At 42.5% G+C, this 19,704-nt stretch overlaps 1 protein-coding gene across 2 annotated transcripts in view; it reads left to right on the forward strand.

Annotated features, from left to right (window-relative positions):
• Positions 1 to 19,704, forward strand: part of LOC149439379 (rho GTPase-activating protein 4-like) — a 241,110-nt gene that overhangs the window by 205,213 nt on the left and 16,193 nt on the right. For both annotated transcript variants that reach the window (XM_089659101.1, XM_089659102.1), the window contains exons 16-21: positions 2,613 to 2,715; positions 8,971 to 9,204; positions 10,970 to 11,046; positions 13,914 to 14,094; positions 15,858 to 15,950; positions 17,752 to 17,901. In XM_089659101.1, coding sequence (XP_089515227.1) covers positions 2,613 to 2,715; positions 8,971 to 9,204; positions 10,970 to 11,046; positions 13,914 to 14,094; positions 15,858 to 15,950; positions 17,752 to 17,901 — 838 coding nt within the window. The remainder of the gene's footprint in view (positions 1 to 2,612; positions 2,716 to 8,970; positions 9,205 to 10,969; positions 11,047 to 13,913; positions 14,095 to 15,857; positions 15,951 to 17,751; positions 17,902 to 19,704) is intronic.

Genomic DNA, 19,704 nt, shown 5'->3' on the forward strand with positions numbered 1-19,704 from the left:
CAATGATATGTGACACATCGAACTGGTTGCAGGACATACTTAGTGGATTGCTCTTTTTATAGGGTTTTCCCTACATATGCCGGTGCAATCATTTGAATATAAATAATTGCTAAATAAGTATCAGTAAGTGTATTTAAGTGTGTTTGTGGTATATATATATATGTACACACACACAGTGCTCAGCATGAATAAGTACACCCCAACAGATTTGTCAGGAAACCTTTCCTTTCCTTTCAGAATCAACATTTTTTATGGGACACTATATTACAAAATACTCCCACAAATGTGGGCCATTGATTGCAAACAAGATTTTTTAATTTTCACACACAAAAAAGTTTCCTAACACATTCATTCAAGATCATGTTGCAAAAATAAATACACCCCAATGAAAGTCTTAGGAGCAAAGCTCCTAGATAATAAAATCCTAATTAACAACAATTCAAGTACAGGTAAGTTTAATTATTCATTAAACGGATGTCCAGCAAACAGTTGTTTTTAAAAGGGTGTTACTTAAAGAAAACCCCTTCCCATTTCATGCTGTCAGCAATGGCACCACATGGAAGAGAAATGTCACAAGGTCTGAGAAAGAAAATAATTTCTTAACACAAGAAAGGTGGAGGCTACAAGAAGATTAGCAGAATACTATAGCAAAAGTGAAACAATAATGCAATAATGTAACAAAGATGGAACTGCAACCATCTCACAGAGACATCCAGGCCATCCACGGACGTTAAACACCTCAACAGTAGCATCTTCTGATGAGAAGGGTTGATAAAAATCGCCATGCAAATTCATTGCAGTTAGCTAAAGAAGTAGAAAGCCAAACTGGGGTGATTGTTTCCTGTGACACAATACAGCATACACTGCAGAGAAATGGCATTCATGGGATTTGTCCACGAAGGAAGCCTCTCCTAAAGCCCATGCACAAATAAGCCCACCTAGAAAATGGATAACCATAAATGTATATATAACTAAAAAAACCCTATGTGCTGTTCAAAAATATATATAAAAAATAAAGAAAAATAATCAGAAAGCAGCTATCACTAAAAAATGTGCAGTTATCACACTATAACACACTATAACAGGAAAAAAATATATATTACAAACCAGTACAAAGACCCCAAATCAATAAATTATAAACACTATCTAGATACATGTATAAATATATATAAATATGTTAAGATATATTAAATCAATGAGTGGACCACACCTCAATACAAACAATGTGCAAAGAATGTGCACTGAATCATGTAAATGATTAAATAAATAAACATAACCAATCCATATGTCACAGTGATAATAAATATATTCATTCCAAAGTCAATATAAAGTTCAACAATGGTAGAAAAAAAATCCCATAGGAAAAAAAAAAGAAATTCAATTTCCGAGCAATCTCCTATTGCACTTAATTTGATCATCGGACAGTGCAAGGAAGCGCCAGTTGCCAAACCATGCACACCAGAGTGCCCTTCACCCCACCTTATGAGTGTCAGCTCACCTTAATTGTTGGATCCCACTGATGAAAGGAGGCCAACTGCACTTTGTTTACATGTGTACAACAGTAACCCCTTTCCTGTCCTCCTCTTTCCTCACAGACTGTCTCCCAGTGGCAAAATATAATATGGGAAGCAAAAAGACACAGATTTTTGTTGAAAACAATTCTAATATATGGCATTCAGACTCCATTCACCGTAATCACCTCACCGCTAGCCTCACGCGTTGCACCGTCAAGGCTTTGAGAAAGCCCTGAGGGCACAACGTGCAAAAAAACAAGAAAAAAAAGAATTCTGCCCCTTTCCCCCAAATGTATACTAGACCCTTATCTCAGCATGGCTGTCCAGGAAAGGATGGAGGAGCTTGCCCTCCCCCCAAACCAAAGCAAACCGGTTCACATGTTGACATGGGGGGGGGGGGTACTTTGCCAGGGGGACCTTGTCCTTATATTGATATAGTCAGGGCTTTTTTTCTCAAAAAAGTAGGTGCGGGAACTTCCCCCTTGAGTCACTTTATGTCTCCATCACCCTACCCAATTCCCGGTATGGCTCTTTCTAGAGAATACAGAGCCAAGAGTCATTTTGTGGTGCTGAATAATTTCTATGAAATTTGTTAATGATAACAAGAAAAGCAGAAAAAGTGATCCCCTGCAGCCAGCAACAATAGACACCCCCAGCAACAACAGATTCCTCCAGCAAAAAATAGACCCCCAGCAGGTACAGCAGATCTCCCAGCAGCCAGCGTGAATAGACTCGCCAGCGACAGGAGACAATAGACACCTCCCTCAGCAGTAGATCTCTTCCAACATCAATTGACCCCCATCAAAAATAGATCCACCACCAGCAACAATAGACCTCCCCAGCAACAATAGATCACCACACAAAAATAGATCCCCTTCAGTGACAATAGATCCCCCAACAGCCAGCAACAACTGATCCTGCAGCACCCCTTACCTTTACATATATTCAGTGCTGGAGGTACCAGAACTGCATTCCCCCACGTTCCCGCTGGAAGGCCCTGGCTATAGTAAAATAATTTTTCAACATTCTTTTTCTATGCATTATAAATGACTTGTTATGAATAGAATGTGTCATCTCACTGTCCTTCTTTTTCTGCAGAGCTGGAGACACAAGATAGAGTAGCTCACCTAAAGAAGCTGGTGCTACAGCTGCCCATCACTGTCACACTTGTACTACGATACCTCTTTGCCTTTCTAAACCAGTAAGTAACCCAGGAGTACAGACGGCAATGACCGGTCAATGAACTCTGCTCAGCTTTAAATTGTAATGTGTACCAAAGCAAGATGGCGGCAAAAACCAGCCAGAAATTATTTGGGCGGCTGGGATGTCAATCATGAAAGGTGGCAAGGGTTTGAACATGAATGTTTCTCAATGAACCATGGTTGAATTCAAGGATTGCAGTCTGGAGTACAGTACGTACACAAAGCTAAAAGAAACCATATAGAACAAGCCTTATATTATTAGGGTGATATGTTGCCTAAACGTTCTAGCGGGACCATCCCTACCTGCATACTGTGCTGATTGATTTTCACCGAACGGGGAAAATAACTTGAAGCACAAGTTTTAAATGTCTTTATTCATTCATTTTACTAGCGATTCAGCAAGCTCCTCAGGGAGCATAAGCATTGTTGGTTGGAGCACAGTAGTTGTCACTGAGCTCTGGAGATAGCAGTCCTGGATATAGCGCCCTTCTCTGGTTAGGCTGTTACGCTAAATTTAGTTGTTGGCTTTACTGTAGTTAGTGGAACAGTAATCTATTGTTTTTGTCTGGTCAGGGCTTTCTAAGCTGGGTGTTTGATTTTTCCCTCCTGCTTCTGGGAGAAGCTTTCAGAAATAGGGCAGAGAGTCAAATATCCAGTTACAAATATTTATCATGCCTTAGCCAATCCCTGGAAAGGGGTATCGAGATGGTGGCTTCTACAAGAGCTTCACTTCTCCTGGGGCTGCTGCCCCTGGGAGGCAGATGGTGTGACCTGTTTATCCTTAGCTGTCCTTCTGGGGGTTAGTGCTACATAATCTTCAGAGTGCAAATGGACAGGGGGCATATAGGGATGACATTGTAAACCATTAAATAAAGAAAGACATGAAATTAACTATCTTAATTGTACAGTACAGGACACAGGCTGAGTATTCATAGACCTTGGGTTGCAGGCTCTTAAATTCAGTTGATTGGCAAGGTTTTTGAGGACATGCCACGTGGGCGCCTCCCTTATAACCCTCCCTCACTCTGGAGTCCTCAGTTTTTTCCTATATTTCTAAGGTGATAGAGATCTGTCCTTTTCCGAGAACTCAACTTTAGCCTAACTAGTTTAAATAAATTGAGGGTATCTGAAGATAAAATAATAAAGGTTACTAGAAGAAGCTACAACAGGGTTTCAAAGTGAGAACTTCTGCTGGTATTTATAATCTGTAAAGAGACCCTGTCACCATTCATTTTAACTAAAATCCTCTCATACAGTATGTGCAGGTGCTACATAAAAGCAGCAGCTATATAAAAGGTTATGTAAAGAGGTGAAGGTAGGGGTGGAGGGCTATGATGTTCAAGAAGGGAGACGTCTGTGTTAGGGAATTTACTCTTTTTGCAGTAGTCACATTTTCCAACAAGTTCAAAGCCACAATAAAAGTGAATAAAAAAGAATTTAGGAAAAGGAAAAATGTATTTCCTTTATGTGATTATTGATTGTTTTAACAGAACTTTTTAATACAATGACAAAATTCACTGGTAGCTTGATTGTGGCACACGGCATTGGGCTTTTTAAGGCATTAGAGACACCCATGCTCATACAGTATATTACCCACTTTCCCCCCTCCCCAGGGCATTTGGCATGCAATTAAGGCCTGCCATACTTCATTGGATTATTGACTATTCTTTATCATTAGACCATAAAGAGATCACTACTGTGCAATAAAATTCTTACTCTAAGTGAGGCTACACGGTGATCATGACTTTATTGATTTCAGAGATAATTCCACCAGCTAACAAAGACAATCAACTGGCTTTTTAAATTTTACACATCCATAGTAGAGATATGTAGTATTTTCCATCTGTATTGGCAAGTCAATGAAATGAAGATAGACATTGCAGTGTGGAACCCCTGTATAAAAATTCTTACCTTTTAAAAGTCTAATATATTATATTATATATTAAATGTGGACACCTGCACTCCGTGTCAATAAAAGGGGCCTGGATGCACATGCAGAGACATTAGAAATGATGTGGGCCCTCACGTACTTAGCAAAAGGAGTATTGATGGGAAAAAATTCTTTGATGACCACTGTAGAACACATGAAGTCTTTGACCTGTTTTGGCAAGCAAAGTTGTAGGCCAACCCAAGGTACAATCTCTTCTGTTACCAGTGCAGGAAATGGTTTTTCCAGGGCTACCAACTGAAGTTTTTCCACCTGCCCTTTCTCAGTTTCTCACCTCCAACCTTCCTGAGCCACGAACAAATTAGCAGATCCCCACTGAGAACTCTTTGGACTTCTGGATCAGAGAGACATTGCCCCAGTTCCTGGGACAGAATGGTTCCAAGGGTTTTACTCCAACCTGTTCACCGTTCCCAAGCCCAAAGGGGGCATTCACTCCATTCTGGATTTCAAAGCTTTAAACATCTTCATTTGAGTCCAAAAATTCCACATGGAATCTACCAAATCTGTCATCTCCTTCATTCATCAGGGAGGCTTTCTGGCTTCTGTTGGCATCAAAGATGCTCAGCTACATGTCTTCCATCTTTGCAGTGCATCAGTGACTTCAGTGCTTAGCAGTGGGTTTCTCTTATAACCAGTTTATGGCCCTGCCCTTTTACCTCTTGTGTTTACCTCAGGTATTCACTAAGGTACTAGCCTTAGTGGTACAAGCCCTGCTGCACTTTCCTAACATCCTCATTGTGGGATATTTAGACAACATCCTGTTGAGAGACCATTTGGCTAGATTTTAGTGATTCAGATGGATCCTGAACCTTCACTGGTTTGTCTCCAGGTATTCAGGGCTGAGCTCCTGCTACTTAACGAGCAGCTCTTTTCTTTCAGTGCTCAGAAGCTGCTCAGTTTCGGTTAATTACCAGCCACTTGTTGTTTTCACAGTGACTCACCTGAATACCATTACCTACCTTATCAGTCCACCCTACAGCCAGTCCTTTTTTGCTATTTTAGCAGCTTAGCTCATTTCCTCCTTGCCCTTGCATGGTCTGTGATCTGCTGTGTGTTCCTGCCTGTGTTCCTGTGTACAACTCGGTCTGGCTGTTCCTGTTCCTGATTTTTAGCTCCTGACTACACTGACTTCTGGTTTCCTGACTCTGGCTTATCTGATTATCCGCTCTGGCATCCAAACACTGGCTTCTGTTTTGACTACGTTCCTGTACTGTGTTATTTTTGCTATTTCATTAAAGGTGTGATTTGAACTACACTTTCTGTCTCCGTCTGGTTTATGGTTCTTGACATTACGCAAAGGGCCATAAATTCAGAAAATGCAGATAATCCACCTAGCCGTAATATTTTTTTCCGATTGGACGAGCAGGACTACCACTTGGATCAGTTTGCCATAGCAATACAAAGACTCCTAAATAATAACTTCTCATCTGAATCCTCCTACCCTGGCTGCTCCACTACAAACAGTGTTGCAAGACATCCCTGCTGCTGCTTCTATCTCGGTTCAGGCAGCAGCCTCTGATACTACCACTGTAAGAAGTATGACTGGTTCTGCTTCACTTCCCCAGCTGTTTGGGGGTGATCCAGCTCACTGCAGAGGGTTTCTCAACCAGGTTGGAATATATTTTGAGATGCAGCCCAAGACGATCCCTACGGACAGAAGCAAAGTAGGCTTCACTATTTCTTCATTATTTGTGATTACAATGAGGCCCAATGAGGCTCTTGTGGGTGTTTTTTTCCCATGGCCTCTCTGATAACATTAAAGATGAGATATACCTAACAATCTGGACGAGTTAATCTTGTTTGCCATTCTCATTGATACCAGATTCTGAGAGAAACCTTGCACTTGCTGCAGCCTCCTGTACATTTGGCTTCGAGCTTTGCATTCCCACCCATGCCTCCTGGGCCTGAGTCCTCCATTGAAGTAGAGCCCATGCAGTTGGGCTTTACATGTCTCTCTGCCGAAGAGAGGGCCTTTATGAGAAGAGATTGTGCATTTATTGAAGTCTTGTCCAACCCGTCCGGGAAATGCCCACATGACAGATGTAGGTGCATTTCTAATTAAGGCCCTACTCACAAATAGTGCAGTGACCTACGTTTCCTGCGCTGGATGAATACAGGTCAACACTAGGACACACAGAAAACAATTGTTTTTTATGTATCCTGTTCACACTGCAATGTAGCTCAGAGGTTGCAATGCACAGAGCTCTGATAAAAAGCAGGAAGGGATCGCACATCACTGTACAGCAGCACAATGCGCCATACTGCTGTACAGTGACATGAATGAAGTGTCACTTAGTGCATATCAACTAAAGTTGAGTCGATAAAAGGTAACTGCGTGATGCAGTGAAATGAACATCACACCATCCCCCTACTGCTAGCTCACTCTAGCTTTGAAGGAGAGCTGCTGTACACTAAACCGCTAGAGTTTAGAGTGTGGGCACTGCAAATGGGCCCTTACAGTGACACTACCAACACAGGGCCATTTTATTGCTCACACGAATGCCAGCGCATTTCTTTCTGTCACTTTTAGTCCCATAATTGACTTCAGGATAGAATGCTACATCCTTTTCATTGAGGTGTGATGCTTCCTACACCCTACCACTCAACGTCCTGCCGGGGGCAGTATGAGATCTTTGCTTTGGGCAGTAGGTGACCTTGTCCCAGCACTGATCATGGTAGATATGGATGGCTCCCACAGAGTTCTTATCTCAACACCATTGATTCTATTTGGGAGTACATGAAGAGACAGAAGAAATTGAGACTGCCTACATTCACAAAAGATCTGTGGTTCTCTTAGATGTTTGGAAAGACCCACCTGTGGAGTTCCTTAAAGCTGAACTCTACATGAATACCAGGGCATTTCTTTCTGTCACTTTTAGCCCCATAATTTACTTCAGGATAGAATGTTACATCCTTTTCAGTGAGGTGTGATGCATCCAACGCCCTACCACTCAACTTCCTGCCGGAGGCAGTATGAGATCTTCGCTTTGGGCACTAGGTGACCTTGTCCCAGCACTGATCCTGGTAGATTTGGATGGCTCCCACAGAGTTCTGATCTCAACACCATTGATTCTATTTGGGAGTACATGAAGAGACAGAAGAAACTGAGACTACCTACATTCACAAAAGATCTGTGGTTCTCTTAGATGTTTGGAACAACCCACCTGTGGAGTTCCTTAAAGCTGAACTCTACATAAAAAACTGTCTACTACTTTGGTCACATCACTTACCTGTACTATGTCCCATGCTGTGCTGGATCCTGGTGAAATCCCCTGTGTTCATGGATGCTGGTCCACGTCCTGGCACTGAACTTTTGGTGTTGCAGGGCTTAACAGAAGCGGGTCTTCGGATGAAAAAGCAGTACATATGATCTGACAAAGACACGTCCCCTTCATTCTCCTCCTAAACATATCTGTGAATGGGGGCGGGGTGGAATATCTTGACTGATCAGACTCTGCCCCATTCACAGATTGTGTTACAAGCAGTGTAACAATAGAGAAGGATGAAAGGGGAGGGGGTGGGGGTCCCATCAGATTATCTGTACAGCTGTCTGAAGACCCAAAACTGTTAAACCTGCAGTGCTAGAAGTTCAGCAGCAGGAAGAGGACTGGCAGCCCTGCACTGAAGATTTTTTTTCCAGGATCCAGCTGCCTGAACAACCTGGCACATCCTTCATTACAGGTAAATGATGCGACTTAAACTGTAAGGACTTTTGCTTTAAAAAAACTATGTGTAAGTGTACCTAGAAGAATTGATGCTGTTGTAAGTGCAAAGTATGGAAACATTTTGTAGGCTGTTAAAAAAAAAAAAAAAAAGGTGGTCCATATAGTGAACCTGGTACTGAGTTATTCACTTTCAGTTAATTACAGAGGACAAGGGAGCGCTCTTTACATCTGGAGCAGGGATATCAAACTGGCGGCCCTCCAGCTGCTGCAAAACTACAAGTCACATCATGCCTCTGCCTTTGGGAGTCATGCCTGTAAATGTCAATCTTGCAATGCCTCATGGGATTTGTAGTTTGGCAACAGCTGGAGGGCCGCCAGTTGACACCCGTGATCTGGAGGATTTAACCTCTAAATACAGAGAGGGTATTCGGTATGATCAGGCTATAGAACTTCAAAGACCATTATACTACCGAAGAAAATACACACACACACACACCCCCAGCACCATGTAGTGTCACCCCTTCTGCTTTCATTGATGGAAAATCCTAGGTTTTCGAATAACTGATTCTTTACTGGTTGTTTTTGTTTAACTCTTAAATGACAGGTCCACTTCTTTGTTTTCCTGTTTCTGTTTTCTCAAGTTTGTCACAATACAGTGATGAGAACATGATGGACCCCTATAACCTGGCTGTGTGTTTTGGCCCTACATTGGTTTCTATCCCAGAGGGGCAGGATCCAGTATCTGTTCAGGCTCACGTCAATGAGGTTGTAAAGTCTATTATCATTTATCAAGAACGGGTATTCCCAGGGCAAGCAGAACTGGAGGGCCCTGTGTATGAGAAATGTATGACAGTGGAGGAGGATGAAGAATACTGGTGAGTAGAAAATGTGACCATGATCAGTCACTCTGTCTATATTACAGTCAGGTCCATAAATATTGGGACATCGACACAATTCTAACATTTTTGGCTCTATACACCACCACAATGGATTTGAAATGAAACGAACAAGATGTGCTTTAACTGCAGACTGTCAGCTTTAATTTGAGGGTATTTACATCCAAATCAGGTGAACAGTGTAGGAATTACAACAGTTTGCATATGCGCCTCCCACTTGTTAAGGGACCAAAAGTAATGGGACAGAATAATAATCATAAATCAAACTTTCACTTTTTAATACTTGGTTGAAAATCCTTTGCAGTCAATTACAGCCTGAAGTCTGGAATGCATAGACATCACCAGACGCTGGGTTTCATCCCTGGTGATGCTCTGCCAGGCCTCTACTGCAACTGTCTTCAGTTCCTGCTTGTTCTTGGGGCATTTTCCCTTCAGTTTTGTCTCCAGCAAGTGAAATGCATGCTCAATCAGATTCAGGTCAGGTGATTGACTTGGCCATTGCATAACATTCCACTTCTTTCCCTTAAAAAACTCTTTGGTTGCTTTTGCAGTATGCTTTGGGTCATTGTCCATCTGCACTGTGAAGTGGCGTCCAATGAGTTGTGAAGCATTTGGCTGAATATGAGCAGATAATATTGCCCGAAACACTTCACAATTCATCCTGATGCTTTTGTCAGAAAGTCATATCATCAATAAATACAAGAGAACCAGTTCCACTGGCAGCCATACATGCCCACGCCATGACACTACCACCACCATGCTTCACTGATGAGGAGGTATGCTTAGGATCATGAGCAGTTCCTTTCCTTCTCCATACTCTTCTCTTCCCATCACTCTGGTACAAGTTGATCTTGGTCTCATCTGTCCATAGGATGTTGTTCCAGAACTGTGAAGGCTTTTTTAGATGTCGTTTGGCAAACTCTAATCTGGCCTTCCTGTTTTTGAGGCTCACCAATGGTTTACATCTTGTGGTGAACCCTCTGTATTCACTCTGGTGAAGTCTTCTCTTGATTGTTGACTTTGACACACATACACCTACCTCCTGGAGAGTGTTCTTGATCTGGCCAACTGTTGTGAAGGGTGTTTTCTTCACCAGGGAAAGAATTCTTCGGTCATCTGCCACAGTTGTTTTTCGTGGTCTTCCGGGTCTTTTGGTGTTGCTGAGCTCACCAGTGCGTTCCTTCTTTTTAAGAATGTTCCAAACAGTTGTTTTGGCCACGCCTAATGTTTTGCTATCTCTATGATGGGTTTGTTTTGTTTTTTCAGCCTTATGATGGCTTGCTTCACTGATAGTGACAGCTCTTTGGATCTCATCTTGAGAGTTGACAGCAACAGATTCCAAATGCAAATAGCACACTTGAAATGAACTCTGGACCTTTTATCTGCTCATTGTAATTGGGATAATGAGGGAGTAACACACACCTGGCCATGGAACAGCTGAGAAGCCAATTGTCCCATTACTTTTGGTCCCTTAACAAGTGGAAGGCACATATGCAAACTGTTGTAGATGTAAATACCCTCAAATTAAAGCTGACACTCTGCAGTTAAAGCACATCTTGTTCGTTTCATTTCAAATCCATTGTGGTGGTGTATAGAGCCAAAAATTTTAGAATTGTGTCGATGTCCCAATATTTATGGACCTGACTGTATAGTGCGCATATAGTTATTTGCTTGCTTTGCTGTCTGAATTAAAGAATATCATTCTTTATTACTTCTAAAATCATTTTTGCAATTTTTCTTGCAGTGACACATTAGCCCTGGAAGTCACCATTGAAGAAAGTGACCAGGAGATGCACCAAGAAATGGGTGTCAGTGAAGACGGTAAGTATCTATCTATCTATCTATCTATCTATCTATTGCATTAAAGCCGGCCATAGATGGCTTGAATCTCGTCCGGTTCAACAGAAACTGGCCAAGATTCAAACCATCTTTGAGCAGGCTGATTGTAGGCAAGTCGATCCATCGATCGACTTGGGTACAACCAGCCTGTGGGATTTTTACATGCAATAATGGCCAGCAGTTATAGCCTCCAGCAATTATCACTCCATTCTCCCCACTGTGTCCTCCCCCCTGTTCTCCACAGGAGGGATTCCCCCATCAACACTGACTGCATTATGGGGGAATTGAGCAATTTTCTTTCCTGCAACCCGCATCAGCTATGGTCTGCCTAAGTGTTATAGCATATCTTCACTTCTGTAGTCAAACTGAGATAACGCCAGCTTTGTATTTGCTTCATGTTCTCATTCATGTAGCATACCTTCCTTTTTACATTCTCTTTTCTGAAAATGCCCCAACTGATTTACTCTGTAATGCAATGTTAAGGAGGTGGCTGGGGAGATAATGTTTGCCATAATTAAACCTGTTTCTACTGTGCTGGCAGATCTCATTATCAGTTGTAAATGAGGTTTCACTCTTTCGCTGCCAGAGCCTTTTTTTTTGCACAGATTTAAAAAAAGTAATTTTAACCCTGAAGATTAGTTAAAACCCCCAAACATATATTTTCTGCAGAGACCCTAGAGAATAAAATAGTGGCAGTTCCAATTGTTTATATCCCATAATGTTAGTGCAACAGTGTAAATTTCAGTAAAAAATATACTAAGCCTCCAGTCACATCAAAGCCGATTTTGAAACCATACGACTTACAGTGAAGTCGCACGATTTCAAAATTGGGTGACCTGCCGATTTCACTTGCGATTTGCAAGACATCTGACACAGATGTCTATGAAAAATCGCAACAAAAGTAATGCATGTACAACTTTAGGATTCAGTGCAGCTCTGACCAAGTTGGAACCACACCGATATGACAGCTCTAATAGCGGACAATAGGGTGCGATTACCAAATTTTCTAGTCGCAGGGTATGCAAATCGCATGCCAAGTCTCATGCCATGTGACCGGGGTGTAAAGTTAATTTTAGGGAATACAAGTACAATAGATTACCAAATTTGTTGTCAAGGCTTAAAGTGTTACTAAACCCAGGCCCTGCATCATTCACTATATCTGGTTTTCTTCAGTACAGAACATAGAAATGCAATTATTTTAGTAAATATAAACTGATAAATACCTTTTCTCATCAGCGGTATATTGCAGTCTTGTGACTTCTATCAGTGTACAGCAGAGCACTGGTTAAAGCTTGTAGGAGTTTGCAATCTGCTCTAGGAGGATGCAGAACCCCTGACCTCTGTCTGGACAGTGCTGATTGGCCCTGTGTTGATCACATGCACTCCCCCCCAGAAAAAAATTCTCTAGCAATACACACCAAACTGAGCATGTACAGAGTGTCTCCACACAATATGTCTTATCATGAGATAAGAGGAGGACACTGGAAGAAGGGGAGATTCAGAGAAGACAGGATCAAACAGCATTTTTACACAATGCAGAGGATTAACCCCTTAGGCTCCACAGTGAGTATAACAAGTATGCTTTACTGCATCTACAGACTGCTTTTACTGTTGTGGGTTTAGTGACACTTTGCTTGAATCAGCGACAAACATCTGTACCCTATATTTTCCATAGGCGATGCTTTAAAAGCCTCTACAGCTCATCAATTTTAGGTTACCCATGAATAATGGGCCTAGAATTATTGCTCTGACTCTGGCATGTATAGCAATATATACCATGTGTGTATTTACATTCATACACACGTGTATGTATGTTTTAAGTACTTGTGTACACATTTAATTATTTACATATTCTTTTACATTTTTTTTTCACTAAACTTTATTTTTCACCATATAGGGACAAAAAGTCCCCTATGTGATGATTTTTTTTGTTGACAGGATCTCATCTGTCCAATGAAGCTACCGGGGCACAAATCACAGATAAACTGGCACTTACAGAAATTGTGGAAGCGAACACTTACATCTGACAGCTGACAGTCGGCTTGTTAGATTTCCTGGCAGCTGCAGCTGTCATGGCATACAGTGATACAGTGGTGGTGGGAAAAGGGTTCAACACTCACTCCTAACAATGGGTTAAAGATCTAGAAGCTTGGCTTCCTCATTTTATATTATTGAGGGGAACCTCAGTCTATCCTCACTTTGTTTGGAGAAAGACTCACTTTAATATTGTTCAGAGTAGCTGGCGCTCTGCCCAGAGCCCAGTGGTAAGAAATGGGAACACATAGCAAACCTATAATAGGGCTGACTGCTTAATTAGTAATACCAATTTATGGATAGATCAAGGGTAGGATAAAGTGTTGGGACTCATTTTAGGGTTATCTTTAAATGTTAAGGACTTGATTTAGGGTCAGTGTTAAGATTCATTTTAGCATGTAGGGCTAGAAATTCATTAAGGCTTAGGGTTAAAACCCAACTCTAGGCTGCTTCCAAGTCTACCCATGCAATGCCCCCCCGTACTGCGTGGGTTAAATATTTGACTAGGAGAGAGGAGAAATAAGTACAAATATTTACCTTATTCCTTGTTCCCCCAGGAGCCGGCGCTCTCCTTCACTGCCCAGTGATTCAGGTTGTGGGTGGGCTCTCATTACTCGCTTTCCTGCCGTACAATGCAGGACTGCTGATCCTGCATTGTACTGTATGGCATCAATATAGACTATATAGTAAATATACTATTTGCCTCCATAGTAAGGTGATTGAGGTGTCAGTGCTATACCTATGTTCATGTTATAGTTTATTTGCCAATACTGGTCAAGTTAGCAACTTTCTGTTACTGCATTGGTACTTTCCAGAGCTGGACACAGTGGAGGCCACAGCAAAGTTTGACTATTCATCCCGGACACCGCAGGAGCTGTCTTTCAAGAAGGGGGACACAATCTTACTTCACTGCAAAGCATCTGGGGACTGGTGGAGAGGGGAATTATCAGGGATGCGAGGATTAGTCCCTCACAAATACATCAGTATTCCTGAAGGGTGAGTGATGACAATAATCGTCCTAGTGAGTTTTTACATAAGCTGTCCATATACTATGCAATATTATTGTATAATCTCTGTACAGTCTTCTTAAGAATTACCAAAACTATGAAATATGAAACAAACCTAAGCAACCAATCCAATTAGTTTCTAACCAGGAAGGCCCTTGCAATACAGTTGATGGTAGAGCTGAAGGAGATTGTACAATCAGATTATATAATGCTGTGGTTGTCAACCTTATTGAGACCAGGCCTGGGAAATTCTTCCTAAACCTCCTGTACCCCAACAGTAAAAGAAAAAAACAAACAAAAAACTTTTTTTACTTTCACAAAATATATATTGAAATGCTGGAAGGCTCTGAATGGGGCTGGGTGTCACTGTGGGAGGATGGAAGTTCTGTAGGGAATTAGGGGAAACTGCAGCAGATTTGTTGGCCATGCAGGAGATCCAGGCTTCTGGATGGAGCTGGGGTCCACTGTGAAGGCTGGGTCTCTGATAGCGACTGGGCTGTCAAGGGGGCTGGGTGCTTTGCAGTAGCAGTGTAGTAGATTGGAGGGTAATGTGGGGGTTGGGGGCACTGTGGGACACTGTTAGGGGCACTAAGTGGGGGAGGGGGGCTAGAAAGCTTGCAGCGGGCTGGCAGGCACTGTGGGAGGTTGGTGGGTATTGAGGTCTCCTAGGGGGCCTGGGTACACTGTGGGAGGTTGAGGGGCATTGCGAACCATTTCAGGAGGTTAGTTGGCACTATGGAAGCTAGAAGGCATTGTGGGAAGTTAGGTGTCTGCAGCCTGGGTGTGATAGCTAGCAGGGGTCGAATTGTGGTCCGAGCTGAGAGGCTCTGTAGACCAGCCCTCTGGAATTTCCCACTGTCCTAGGACTTTGGAGAAAGATCTAGAAGCAGTGGGCAGATCTGAGGAGTGGCTGGTCTGTGCTCCTAGAGGATCCTGGCCAATTCCCTACAGGAGGCTTGGCAAAGGGCCAGGACAGCCTTTAAGAGTAACTGAGCCTGCTCAGCAGAAGGAGTTGGAGGAGGAGAGTTGGAGGAGAGTTGAGGAGGATGTGAGGCTGGAAGACAGGAGCCTATGAGGGGGCCAAGATGGAACAGGGCTCACCTGCAGACAGAGGACCTGGGAAAGAGGAAAGCTCAGGACTTCACTGGCCCTCTGAGAGAGGACCACCTGTGAGGCAGGGAAGGAGCAGGCCAGCTAAAAGGCACAGGAGAAAGACTGAATGAGTAAACCTGCACCCCCTGGGCCAGATAGGGGAAGGAGCACTCTGGTGGGAAACCAGATTAGCAACCACCTAGGACTGTCTTCTTTTAAAGTGAGAAGCACTGAATCTCCAGCTCAGGGATTCCTTCAGACATGCAGACAGAGGAGCATCTGGGGTCTGGGGTGGTACTACAGGAAGCGCTGGCTAGCTCTCCAAAAGAGACTGTTTGCTGTAACCACTTGTACATAGTACAGGAAGTTGTCCTCGGTTTCTCGGTTCTATTGGGCATCCCATGCTCCCCTTACCCTATCCAAGTTCTAAATCCCCTAATAAAACATCAATCTCAAGGACTGGTCACTGACTGCTGGATGCAAGTGGATGTGAAAATGCGTGTTGCCTGGCTGTGCAGGACTATAGGGGGACCCAAAACTATTGCAACTGATAAGGGGGTAGTGCTACATAGTTTATGATCAGCCTTAGAGACGTTGGAGCTAATACAAGAGAATATAGGTAGCAGTGACAATTTTCCAATATCTTCTTTCTTATTCTAGAGCAGAGAAAAAACTAGAACAGCGTACACTGAGGAAGGAGGTGGACGCAGGAACAGCTCTTATCCCTGATGATATTTTGGTTGAGCCCAGCAGGTAAGCAGTCTGTGAAAGATGATTGAAGAAGCAGTACTGAGCCATGTGCACAAAACAAGGAAAAATTATATACACTTTGTTGAAAAAGAAGGAACATTAAAGTGTATCTTGAGTTTTTCTCTTATCTGGAGTTCTGTTAGTAAGACAACAGTTTCACCAGAAAATAATGAGGTAAACCTCCAACAGCAAAACAGGGAGAAATAAAAACTTTCCTTTGTACAGTAGACGTCTAGAACTCTTGTTAGTTTTTTTATTGCCGAATTGGTCCCTGATGCAAACTTTTCCCTGCTTACTGCCTAGGGATAAGCTAGGCTTCGGAATAAACACGTGTTTGTTTGAACCTAGAAGTAAACTGTCATTGCTGGGCCAAGGAGCTGTGGGCAGAGGACTCCACAACCCTCACCTACACATAAAAAAGGGGTGGGATGCTTGTGACATCATTGACTCCATATGGCTACATGCAAACAATGACACTGACCTAATATGGCCACATGGTAATATGAGGTTAATGACATTGAACCAACATGGCCACATGGCCATGTGAGGTCAATGTCATCAACCTCATATGGTCATGTTGCCATATTAGGTCAATGATGTCATGAGTATCCCCGCTCTTTTGTTATTGATTACATTGTTGGTTACTTAGTTAATATGGTTGAAAAAAGACACAAATCCATACTGTATGTGCACCTGCAGGATGGGGAATCCCTCACCTGCAGCTCATTGGTCTAGCAATGACAGCTTACCTTTGGAATTCTGCTGAACCCAAGCTCATAATTAATCTAGCTTGGTCACAGGACAGGACAATACACCTTGTCCAGCAAGTCCTACAACCTTAATATAAAAATGGGACTTTGGGTTCTTGATGCTAAAGTCAATTCTGTGAAGGAGACCACACGTGTTATAGGATAATTGTTCAACTTTACATTCAATATTACATTTGCCAACAACTATGTAGAGCAAGGGCCGGTGTAAACAGTCCATTCATTTTATATTCAGTCATGTGCACCTAATACTACCTAATTATTGGTCAAAAAATGATTATAAAACCGGCTTGTAATGTGTATGGCCAGCTTTTGCCGACTGATTCTTTTTTAGTTCCAGAATTGTGACTGTTGGAAGATGTGGTCATTGTGGGATGCACTCTTCTCTCCCAGCTTGTATTACATTTAATGCTGTTGTAAAAATGAATGAAAAATCCAGCAATTACCATTGCATTGGCCATGGGTGAAGCTGGAAATCCATGTCACCTCATCTCAAGAGAGAATTCAAAGGCCAGTGGGTGATTTATCCCTGTAACTGGCCTACAAGTTCAATTGTCTTACCATAGTCTAGCACTTTGACACCTTAGCACCACAGCACTACACGTTAACTTACTAACTGCTAGTAGGTATAGATCCTAAAACTTGCCCTGAAAGCCTTTGGAAGCGGGCAGGGGGTCTTATGGTCAGGTTCTCCTCCACACATGGGGTCTTCCATTGTGGGAGCCCTGCCTAGTACTATCTAAGTCCCCTGAAGAATGGAGTCTGCCTAGCTTCGGTCAGGTGGACCATGTGTACCCAAGTCCCTGTCAGGAGTCCTGCACCCCGAGGGATCAGGTCCAGGTTATTTACCCTTTTCTCAGAGGAGGACCGTGTCTACATGCTGTGCACTTTTTTTTGGTTCACTTTGTTGTGTCCTCTTCTTTTTTTTATTGCACTTGGTGCTTAGTGTGCCCACTTCACCACTGATCTTTAAAAAAAACAAGTTCAGCTGTATTAATAATGATATATTGAACTATTATTTATTACCAACTTTTCAGGGTTCGTGTAAACTCAGACAGCGCCTGCTCTCCTAGAAAACGCAGTGAGGGGAGCCCCATCAGAAAGCTCAACTCTCCATTCATGGAGGCGCCCCGACTTCCTTTTCCAATGGCCCCCTCTGGACCAAGGCTTCTAGGTCATATTGAAAGGTAAAAATTGCAGATTGATGGGATAGGAACATAGGTAAATAATGTTAGGCAGGTTTACAATTAAACAAAATTTGAGGTGGACTTTTCAAAGTAAGAATTCTTGCAATACTATTTGGAGCACCCCTTACAACAGCCCCTTCTCAACCTTTTTAACGCAGAGCAACGCTTGAAATAACTTCCCACTCTCAGGGAACCCGTGCTAAAAATGACTATATCTACAACTCATGATACATTAGTGTGATGGTCAGTGGGAAGAATGTTCCTTAAACCTGTGTTCATTGGAAAGAATTTCCCCCTTACAGAAAGCTAAAAATTTCAATGGTGTCAGTGGGAACTTTTCTGGGGCGCAGCAATTTCTCATTGCTCAAGGAACCCCTAGCAAACCTCTGGATGAACCCTGATTGAGAAAATCTCTACCTCCCATAGTTTTCAGGCTGTTAAAGATTTAGAAGCTGCTCCATAGATGAATCACAAATGGCAGATGTCAGAAATTCTTCTGGTTGTCGATCACAAAGGGGTGTATTGATAAAAAATATTTGCATTGCTATTTCTATTTCTATATTTCTATATTATCTGGAATTCAAATGTGTGAATACAGAAAATAACATATTATGGCATGCATCTCAGCGCCATCTATTTCCTATGACAGTCAGCTCCATATAGTGGCTGTGGTATTTTTGGTTTTTAACTATGCAGAGAATGCAGCCTGAGACCAATTGATTTTGCCCAATTCTCACAGAATGAATTTACATGAAGTTTCCATGGATGAACAGCTGTGCAATTTATTTTATAACTAAACCCCAAGTGTACAGATTAAGAAAGTCCTTCATTTATGTTCTGGGTCATTAACTGAAAGTGTTAAAGGAGTTCAATTCTTAAAGTGATATTAAAGAGAATTAAAAAAAACAATCATGTCATACTTACCTGCGTTGTGCAATGGTTTTGCACAGAGCGGCCTTGATCCTCCTTTTCTAGGGTCCCCGCCGGTGCTCCTGGTGCCTCCCTCCTACCAAGTGCCTCCATAGTAAGCTGCTTGTTACGGGGGCACCTGAGCAGGCTCGCTCATAGGCCGCTTCTCTGTCTGTCCATTCACACAAGGAGCTGCAGCTACACCCTAGCCCCTCTGTCTCCTTATTGGCTCACTGGTTCTGATTGACAGCAGCAGGATCCAATGGCTTCCGTTGCTGCCTCAGCCAATCAGGATTGAGAGTCTCTGGAGAGCGGAGGCTCTCGTGCACATCACTGGATCAGAATGGGGCTCAGGTAAGTATTAGGGGGGCTGGGAAGGCTGTTTCACATAGGTTTTTTACCTACATACATAGAATGCATGAAGGCAAAAAAACTTGAGCCTTTACAACCAAGCCAAGCCTTTACAAGAAAAGCCTAATTATAACTATTCTTAAAAATGTTTCCTCCCCCTCCTCCTGCCTAACCTGTATAAAAAAAAGATTTGAGTACTTATCTATTTTCAATCCCCTCAAGTCACATGATCCTGCAGCTTTGTGCAAGGGAACACTCTTCAATGGGTGTAAATTCTGGGAGCCGTGATGTCACCCATAGGCTCCCATGGCCCAGCCTATCCCCTAAACCAGCCACTCACAGAGCTGCGGTATCAGGTTACTGGACCAGAGTGGATTAAAATAGGTAGGCTATGAAGGATGGGTAAGAGACAGGGGAGGAAACTTTTTTCTTTATTTTTAATTCTTTATTTATGAAACTCTTCTCACAATGTAGAAACATAGACTTATAGATAGAAGTACATGAGATGGGAAGGGAACATTTTTAACAATAGGTATATTTAGG

Source organism: Staurois parvus, unplaced genomic scaffold (genome assembly GCF_062004578.1).
Source record: "Staurois parvus isolate SC_StPar_1 unplaced genomic scaffold, SC_StPar_1.0 ptg001132l, whole genome shotgun sequence".
NCBI classification, from domain to species: domain Eukaryota; kingdom Metazoa; phylum Chordata; class Amphibia; order Anura; family Ranidae; genus Staurois; species Staurois parvus.